This window comes from Portunus trituberculatus, chromosome 18 (genome assembly GCF_017591435.1).
Source record: "Portunus trituberculatus isolate SZX2019 chromosome 18, ASM1759143v1, whole genome shotgun sequence".
Classification (NCBI taxonomy): domain Eukaryota; kingdom Metazoa; phylum Arthropoda; class Malacostraca; order Decapoda; family Portunidae; genus Portunus; species Portunus trituberculatus.
In genome coordinates, this window is record NC_059272.1 from 4,977,292 (window position 1) to 4,987,291 (window position 10,000).

General features: G+C 43.3%; 1 protein-coding gene across 1 annotated transcript; it reads right to left on the bottom strand.

The window, feature by feature from the left end:
- Positions 1-689: 689 nt before the first annotated feature.
- Positions 690-4,352, bottom strand: LOC123505606. Its single transcript, XM_045257136.1, has 4 exons — positions 4,212-4,352; positions 3,780-3,844; positions 3,357-3,509; positions 690-2,129 (listed from the first exon to the last, which is right to left on the bottom strand). Exons 2-4 carry the CDS (start codon positions 3,841-3,843, stop codon positions 1,924-1,926), a joined length of 423 nt encoding a protein of 140 aa, XP_045113071.1. The 5' UTR covers position 3,844; positions 4,212-4,352; the 3' UTR covers positions 690-1,923.
- Positions 4,353-10,000: the final 5,648 nt, after the last annotated feature.

Here is a 10,000-nt window from a genome sequence, read left to right on the forward strand (position 1 = left end):
GCGGGAAGAGGGTGTAGACTCGTGCATTGTGTTACTGTGAAGAGATTAGATTAATGAATGATATCTTGTGAAGTACTTTGTTTTTCCTTTGTTTTCTCTTTTCACGTATCAAAATGATTGACAAAGTGAAAGAAAATTAAGGAAGGAAGAAGAACCTGCTTAATTAATCATTAGCAAAAAAAAATATATATTTAAAGTTAAGGGAGGCTGTGGCGTAATGGATTAATGGATAAGGTGGTGGTGAGCTTGGGATCGGGCAGACGTCCACGCGTAGGCTCGAATCCCACAACGTACAATCTTAAACTCTGCCATTTTTCGATTGGTTTAAAGTTACCTACATGTCACCATGATAGCCAGGTTCTAGGTGGTTACACCAAAGATTCGCTTGGGTGGTGATATGTGCCCTTATATGGGTACCACTATAAATAAAACTGCCAGAGCCACTAATGGGCGGAAGTTGAACAGCGCTTCCCACATATACTCCTCAAGTATACTTACAGACGCTATAGGCCATAACATTAAACAATAATAATAATAAAAAAATCATAAAAAATATATAAAGCTTAACTCATATATTTCCAGTGGTGCCTTAAAACATTTCATCTTCTTTGCTTATTTTCCTTTTTAATTAACACCCCAAGTCGAAATAACGAGACGAAAAATAAGGAATTGATATATAAACCACGAAAGAACTTACTCATAGTGTTTATTGCTGCATAATTCTCTACATAATTCTCATAATTCTACATAATTCTACATAATTCTCATAATTCTCCCTGAAGAGCATTGCACTGGCGGTACAGGAAGACTAGGTCTAGCAAAGTGTTAGACCGTATTCTATAACGCTTCTGGCAACACCTCCACTAATTCCAAAAGACTCTAAAGTTACAAAGGTTTTTAATGTTTCTTGTGACAAATCAACACCATTTTTACATTATGTACATGAGAAACGCACTTTGGAATCCGGCTAATCGGGCGAATCGTATCTATGGCCTTTGAAAACAGTAGTAGCGAGAGAGTAGAGCGTTTCAGAATACGTGTCTTTGAGCTGCAATGTTCCTTTAGCACAGTTATTCACTCTTTGTCAGCTGTGTTTTCTTTGGTTATCATTCACAAAACTGTAAAGATTAACTGCTTCCATAAACTTAAAGTAAAAAAAGAGACTAGGTTAATTTTGTCTCCTCAAGGATACATAGCTATTGAGGAGACTGCAGCACAAAGATGAGTGTTGCACAAACGTGTGTTGACTATGTGGAGGGAAGATGTACAGGTGTGAAATGATTAACACTTTGACTGGTAATGAAATAATGACGCCTTGCTCGCTTCACCTGAGTCACGTGAGTCACTGTGCGGGGACTGGTGAAACTGGAAATTTTTCAACCTTCACTAAATTAGATGAAGCTTGAAAAAAAAAAGTCAAATCAAGCTTGAAAAAAATGTTACATTGAGCATGGAAAAATGTTCACTGAAGCTCGAAAACATTAGATAAAGCTTGAAAAAAGTTAGATCAAGCTTGGAAAAAGGTTACATCAGACTTGAAACAGTTAGATCTAAGAAAAATGACATAAAACAGATTGAAAGATGAATGGAATGAATTCAGGTTGTCAATTCAACAGTGAGCGTTGAAAGCAGATTACACAAATTCATGCATGGGACACGGTGGGTGGAAACAAGCATAGGCATGTTATGTATAGGGACTCCCACGTGTAGGTCTTCTGGATTCCTACAGCTTCCCTTGTTTTCATATACCCTTACGTTCTAACCAAAATCTAACAACTCAATCAATCTTTCCTTCTGCTTCCTAGTGACACCTTTTGCAACTAAACCAACATAAGCAAAATTGAGGACCATAAACACCTGCTCACACCTCAGCGCATTAATCTAAACAGGTGTGTGGCAATAGGATTAATTTCTACGACGCCCCTAGGCCAGACGAAGAGGAAGGACCGTGAGGAGAGACAGGAGGAAGAGCGGGAGGCAGAGGGAGGTGGTCAAGGCAGCGTGATTGGGGTCCTGGTTGTTGCAGAAGTCGGTGCTGCAAATGTAACCTTTCACAGTAACGAAGTCCCCGTCTCTCATCTCTGGGTTGTCTCCACTGAAGGGGCTGCGCTGGGTGCTCTTCACGCCCTCTGTTGGCGAGAGACGGCTTAGTAGATGATTGAGTAAATGGATATGTAGGTTGACAGTTAGATATATTTATAGATGGACGGATGGAAAAGTAGGTGCCTAAAAAAATGGATAGGTGAGTGAATAAATGGATCGATAAATAGACAGGTATGTTGACAGACAGGTAGATATTCAGATAGATGGATGGATGGATAGATGGATAATTAGATAGGTGAGTGGGTAGATTGATCAATAGATAGTGAGTATGTTGATAGACGGAGATATATAGATAGATGGATAGATGGCTAGAAAATCAGATAGGTAGAGAAATGGATACATAAGTGATAAGGAGGTCGAGAGGCAGATGGATAGATAGACAGGTGGATAGAGTAAATAGGTAAATAGATGGATATGAAGGGATCAATACTGTTTGCTCATCATATATATAAATCGATTTAGGGACAGAATAGCGTAATTTAACCGGTCAAATCCCTAGTCCCACCCTCCTTTATTTTTCCTTCCACACTTTGTTTGCACAATGTCTGCTTAGTTCTTGTATATCGTGTACGTTGAGAGATATTTGTATTCTAAACTCGCCTCACATTTTATCAAGTATGAGAAGAAACTACATTAAAAAAGATGAATTAAAGACCACCATCAGATCACCGCCCAGTTAACCCACGCTTCTCTATTACTCCTACCCAGAAACTCTTTACTCTTTCAACACGACTGTTTTCCAAGGCCACAGGGATGCTTAGCTAAGTTCTCAAGAGTATTCCTCCTGTTGATAATATAGAAACCTTATTAATCTCTCGCTAGAATCATAGAAACATCCTTAGAATCTCTCTGCTCTTTCAACACCACTATTTCAAAGGCCATAGATGTGATTAGCCGGGTTCACAAGACTATTTATTTTGATAACCCTGAAAAAAATAATGATCTGTCACTTGAACCATAAAAACACCATTAATACCCAATGTAATTTTAAGTTTTAGGAAAGAAATGTTTCAGAATACAATCCTTTTAAGTGAAGCTGCTTGACTATACTGACACTCAGAGCCCCAAGGAACAAGAATCGAGGAGAGTAGAGGAAGATAAACCACAACAATGAAAAGATCAGTGAAAGACCTCCTTTAGATTCCCGCTCCTTACAAACTTTTAACCCAATCCTCTCTGTACGGCAATCTGGCTGACTAACAGCACACTGCGGGCAAGGAACAGCAGTTGGGCAGAGCAGGGGAGGGACTCACTGAAGTCTCGGATTTCAGCCCTGCACTGTGGCCCGTCCTTAACGGAGAGGGCAGTCACGTTGAGGGATGACTGGGGGCAACTCGGATTGTTGTCGTCGTCGTTGTCTGGCGCCGCTGGGTCATAACCGATGCACGCGTAGCACTTCACCGACTCTGCCGATAGACACACATAGATAGAGATACATACATACATACATACATACATAAACAAATATATATATATATATATATATATATATATATATATATATATATATATATATATATATATATATATATATATATATATATATATATATATATATATATATATATATATATATATATATATATATATATATATATATATATATATATAGAGAGAGAGAGAGAGAGAGAGAGAGAGAGAGAGAGAGAGGAGGGGGGTGGGGAAGGAGGACCCACCTGCATAAGGAAGCATTGCCACCACCACCATCACCGCCGCCAGTAGGAGGGACACCTTGTTCATCCTGTGGGAGAGATTAACCATTAAGAACAACATTCACGAAGATTCAAAATAGCACCAAAAAATATTCCTGCTGAGATTGGGAAAGAGATAGAAAGAGAGAGAGAGAGAGAGAGAGAGAGAGAGAGAGAGAGAGAGAGAGAGAGAGAGAGAGAGAGAGAGAGAGAGTATTTGTGGTTTAGTATAACTTATAGTAAGTGCAATACCAGTGCCCAAAAGCTAGATAAGATATAATAAAGTGTTTAAAGTGTGTTTAAAGTGTTTAAAGAGAGAGAGAGAGAGAGAGAGAGAGAGAGAGAGAGAGAGAGGGATGGGTGAATGCAATACCAGTGTAGATAAATGAAATAGAATAAAGATAAAAAAAAAGTCACCTGTTTCCTCGGGTGGAGAGACAAAGAGACAGAAGCGAACTGGGACAACGGTCAGAGTGAGAGAGCGAATGACAATGAGAGCAAAAATCAGTGAGAGAGAGGGAAAGTTGGAGATGGTGGGAGGAAACTGCAGATTAGGTAAAAAAAAGTATAGATAGAGAGAGGGAGAGGGAGAGAGGGCGGATGAAATAGACCAAAGCATGAGAATGAGAGAGAGGGAGAGGGGGGTAGAGAGAGAGGGGGAAGACAATGCAGGGAGAGAAGTGAGAGGAGGTAGTGAGGAGAGGGAGAAGCAGGGAAGGGAAGGGAGATGGGGAAAGAACAAATGATAGATAAAAAAAAAAGATCGATAAGAAGACAATGAGATAAAAGAGAGGCAGATGATATGAACCACTAACACATTACACACTTGCCTCACACCGCCATCTGCAGAGTGGTTGGCTGGGAATGTGTCTCTGTAACTCAATTTCCTCACGTCTTTGTCTCAATATCTTCATTTTCCTTCTTTCTCTCTCCATTTTCTTTTCTCCTATTGCCCTAAAGGATTTAAAATTGTTTTCATTTGCAGAGTGGTTGGCTAGGAATGTGTGTGTATAGCTACTTCCTCACGTCTTCTTTTCTCATTATCTTCCCTTTCCTTCTTTCCTTCTTCCTCTCTCCTTTTTCTTTTCTCCTATTGCCCAAAAATGTATAAACTGTTTTCTTTTGTTCTTCGTTTTGTTTTTTCTGACGTGTTGTCTCTTCCTTTTTATTACCTGTTCTTTTTTTTTTCCTTATATTCATTTTCAGGACTTGTGTTTTCTCTTTCTTCTTTCCCTTCTCTTTTTCTCTCGTTTTCTTTTCTCTTATTTCCCAAAATACATTATTGTTTTCTTTTTTTTTCTTGAATTGATTTTTTTTCATGGTTTGTTTTGTTTTTTCTTTTCTTTTCTTTTTCTGCCTGGAATTTATAAACATTTCCTTTTTTCTTCATATTATTTTCAGGATTTGTATTTTTCTTTCTCTTTTCTTTTCTTTCATATTATCCGAAATGTATCAAATGTTCACTTTCCCACCAATCTGTTTATTTTGAGGGCTTCATTTTATTTCTCTTTTCTTTTTTTCCCTTTTTCTATATAAAATGTTCCTTTCTTCTCATTATCCAAAATGTACTAAATCAGGGAGTTCTCAAACATTTTAACTCGTTGTTAGCATGTTCTTTGTTTTTCCCATACTCCCTTTCTGTCTGACGTCACGTCTTTCCCCGGCAGTTCTCGCTCGGCCGCCGCCTGAGGTGACACGCTACGCCTCCTGCCTCTCGTTTTGCTCGGTTTACACTTGTTGTGTATTGTGCTACCGTAAATACACTTTCATAATGGACTCAGGTGTCTCCATGCTACCCCTGTTTTACGCCAACTACCACATCGTCGTTTCCCCAGTGAAGTTTCAGAATTCCCATCTACACCTTTTAATTCGAGAAAAATAGTTCCGATGACAAAAAACATGTGCAGTGATAGTAGTGGTAGTAGTAGTTGTAGTAATAGTAGTAGTAGTAGTAGTAGTAGTAGTAGTAGTAGTGGTGGTGGTAGCAGTGGTAGTAGTAGCAGTGGTGGCAGTGGTAGTGGTGGTAGCAGCAGCAGCAGTGGCAGCAGTGGCAGTGGTGGTGGCAGTGGTGGTGGTGGTGGCAGTGGCAGTGGCAGTGGTGGTAGTAGTGGTGGTGGTGGTGGTAGTAATGGTGGTGGTGGTTGGTGGTGGTGGTGGTGGTAGTGGTGGTGGTGGTGGTGGTGGTGGTGGTGGTGGTGGTGGTGGTAGTGGTGGTAGTGGTGGTGTGGTAGTGGTGGTGGTGGTGGTGGTGGTGGTAATTGGTGGTGGTAAGTGGTGGTTGTGATAATGGTGGTGGTAGTGGTGTGGTGGTGGTGGTGGTGGTGGTGGTGTAATGTTGGTGGTGGTGGTGGTGGTGGTGGTGGTGGTGGTGGTGTGGTTGTTGTGGTGGTGGTGGTGGTGGTGGTGTTGTTGTGGTGGTGGTGGTGGTGGTGGTGGTGGTGTGGTTGTTGTGGTGGTGGTAATGGTGGTGGTGGTGGTGGTGGTGGTGGTGGTGGTGGTGGTTGTGGTGGTGGTGGTGTGGTTGTTGTGGTGGTGGTGGTTGTGGTAATGGTTATGGTAGTGGTGGTGGTGGTTGTGGTAATGGTGGTGGTTGTGGTAGTAATAGTGGTGGTGGTAGTGGTGGTGGTGGTGGTGGTGTGGTGGTGGTGGTGGTGGTGGCAGTGGTGGTGGTGCAGTGGTGGTGGTGGTGGTGGTGGTGGTGGTGGTAAAGTGGTGGTGGTGTAGTGGTAGTGGTGGTGGTGGTAAAGTGGTGGTGGTGGTGGTGGTGGTAAAGTGGTAGTGGTAGTAGTGGTTGTGGTAATAATGGTAGTGGTTGTGGTAATAGTAGTAGTGGTTGTAGTAATAGTAGTAGTAGTTGTAGTAATAGTAGTAGTTGTAGTAATAGTAGCAGTAGTAGTAGTAGTAGCAGCAGTAGCAATAGTAGTAGTAATAGTAGTAGTAGTAGTAGTAGTAGTTGTAATAATAGTAGTAGTTGTAGTAATAATAGTAGTAGTTGTAGTAATAATAGTAGTAGTTGTAGTAATAGTAGTAGTAGTAGTGGTAATAGTTATTGTAGTAGTAGTAGTAATAGTAGTAGTGGTAGCAATATTAGTAGTTTTTTACATAAATGATGGTGGCCAAGGGAAAAAATGGCACTACAAAATTAAAACCGCTATTTGCCACTCAGGAAAGAAAAAGAACAATGGTGTATCAAAACAATGGCCAGTTTAGTTAGTAAGGTTTCTCGATGCTTCTCTCTTGAAAGGTGTCAAGTTGCGGGAAGGAAGAAAAATAGAGTCAGGGAGACTTCCGGAGATTACCTGTGTATGGGATGAAAGAGTGACAATAAATAGTAGTAGTAGTAGTAGTAGTAGTAGTAGTAGTGGTGGTGGTGGTGGTGGGGGGGAAGTAGTAGTAGTAGTGGTGATGGTAGTAGTAGTATGTGGTAGTTGTCGTAAAACAGGGGTAGCATGGAGACACCTGAGTCCATTATGATAGTGTATGTACGAAACACAATACACAACAAGTGTAAACCGAGCGAAACGAGAGGCAGGAGTCGTAGCGTGTCGCCTGAGGCGGCGGCGAGCGAGGACTGAGGGGAAAGACGTGACGTCAGACAAAGGAAGTATGGGAAAAACAAAGGACATGTTAACAAGTGTTTGGTACGTAGAGGAACAGGGAAACACAATGGCAACGAGCAACGTGTATACTCTTGCTAGACAACAAGGTGCAGCAGGTGCGAGTACAGGGAGCTGTGCGTGGTGGAGGCACACTGGCCGTGCTCAAGTTTTCCTAAACCAAGTAACCTTTCATTCACGCCACGTATACAGCCTGAGGGAAGGCAGACAATCATTACCTCTTTACAGGCAAAGGGTATCATTCACACGTGAAACAAGGTAACCGAACAATCATTCACTCTTCTCTTTCACGCTGCTATCATACACCTCCCCCGAGATGACAGGGTTGTCCGGAACATCACGGTCGTCTTCTTCCTCGTCTGCGTAGGTAGGCGTACCCCAGCGAACTGCTAATCGGTCGGGTTGTCTGCGGTGCCGAGTGCTGCGACGAAGAGGCGGGGAAGCTGATAGATGCTGGTCAGCCAGTAGTTTCCTTGGTTCTGGCTGATCCACTGAGGGAATGTTTTTCCCCACAACATTCGGCGGGGACTGGCTGGGTGGCGCGTAAGTGAACACGCCCTCGTTCTGGTGATTGCGAAGAAATCTGCGGTTCCTCCACAGTGTACGTCCGCTGCCCATTTTCACCAGATAATCACGGCAGGAGCCAACACCTGTAATAATGCCCAGTAGTCCCCATCTATTAGTTGCATGATCTCAAACATCCACTAAAGCACCAATCTGTAATTGAGAGTGGTTTAGAGGTCTTGTCATGATATATCTTTGAATAGGAGCGGAGGTGATCTGCCTTAATGTCACATTCCAGAGCGGCTTGCTGCCACTCCGGAGCAAATGAACGATGGTGAACAGGAAGGGCTGATCTCGTAGGATGTCCAAACAAAACTTGAGCTGGAGATCGTCCGTCCTCCCTCGGTGTGTTTCTCAGCTCCAGGAGCCCACGAGCGAAAACATCATCGTCCAGGGAAGCATGTGAAGAAGTCGTCCGTATCAGCTTCTTAATCACCTTGACGGTTGCTTCTGCATGGCCATTTGCACGGGCGTTGTACGGCGAAGTGATCCTGTGCTCTACCCCCCACCGAGCCAGGAAGCGTCGAAGAGTAGAAGACGCAAACTGAGGTCCACCATCACTCAACACCCGTGGAACACCTGTGGCTGCAAAAAATTCCTCAACTCACAAGTAAGATGGTGAGCATTAGCAGATCGTGGACAGAATGATACACAAGGCCAACCAGATTTCCTGTCTATGTATACAAGAAGTGTGCGACCAGCCAAGTGAAAATAGTCTGCCGAGACCTACTCAAACACGCGAGTTGGTGGGTCGTCGTGCTGCCAGAGGGGCTCGTTGGCTTGGCGTGGTAGGAGTGCTCGGCATTCTCGGCATGAGGAGACAACTTGTGCTATGTCACGTTCTATACCTGGCCAGTATACGGTTTGCCGGGCCCGTCGCTTAGTACGGGCGATGCCTTGATGACTGTCGTGTAGCCTTTGCAAAGTTTCTCGCCGTAAGCCTTTGGGGATGATTAGGCGTGGTCCATAAACAACGAGGTCATCATCGACTGCAAGTTGGTCGCGTATCTTCCAATATGGTCTCAAATCATCAACAAGCTCTTGCTTATGTTCAGGGAATCCTGTTAGTATAGCTGTGCGCAATGCGCTATATTCAGGGTCTCTTACAGCAGAAGCACGCACCTTTTCCAAAGTCTTGTCTCGAAGTGGCATGAGGCTGGTTCCTTCCTGCGTAACAGCATTGACAGAGGCGATGACTAAAGCGTGCAGCAGGTCCTCGTCATCACTTGCAGCCTTATCCTCCTCGTTAGGTGCCTGTACTGGGAAGCGTGAAAGTGCATCAGGAATATTATGTTCTTTGCCTTTCTGCCAACTGGTGGTAAAGGTGTATGCTGTTAATTTCTCACGCATGCGTGGCAACCTAGGGTTTTCTATCTCACCGAGAAGTTTTGAGTTTAAAATAGGTACCAATGGTTGATGGTCAACAACAATGCTGAAATGAGGTAAATCCTTCAAAAAAGCTCCACATTTTCTTACAGCCCATAGGACGGCTGCCATCTCAATTTCTATCACTGCATACCGTGTTTTCACATCTGATAAGAACCGTGAACCACATTGAACCAGCTTCCAGTCTTTACCGTGCAGTTGTAGTAATGCGAAGTCCATTCCCTGTGTCTTGGATGCATCAGTCTGCAGCATGGTGGGGAGTAACGCGTCGAAATGAGAGAGCACGGGCGGTGCCATCAGCAACTCCTTCACCTCCTCAAACGCGATGTCATGCTGTGAAGTCCAGCACCAAACATTACGCGGCTTCAGCAGATCTCGTAGCGGTTGGGCAACAGAGGCGAGGCTGGAAGTAAAGTTTCCTAACTGGTTAGACAAACCAAGGAATGATCTCAGATCGGTAATGTTTTGTGGGCGGGGAAAGTTAGCAATGGCAGCTACTTTTTTCTCGTCCACAGTATACCCACTGCGTGACACAGAATAGCCACAATAGTCAAACACGCGGCTGGGCAAAGTTGAACTTATGTTTGTTCAGAGTTATTCCAGCTTTATCACAGCGCTGAACAATGTCAATTACATGCG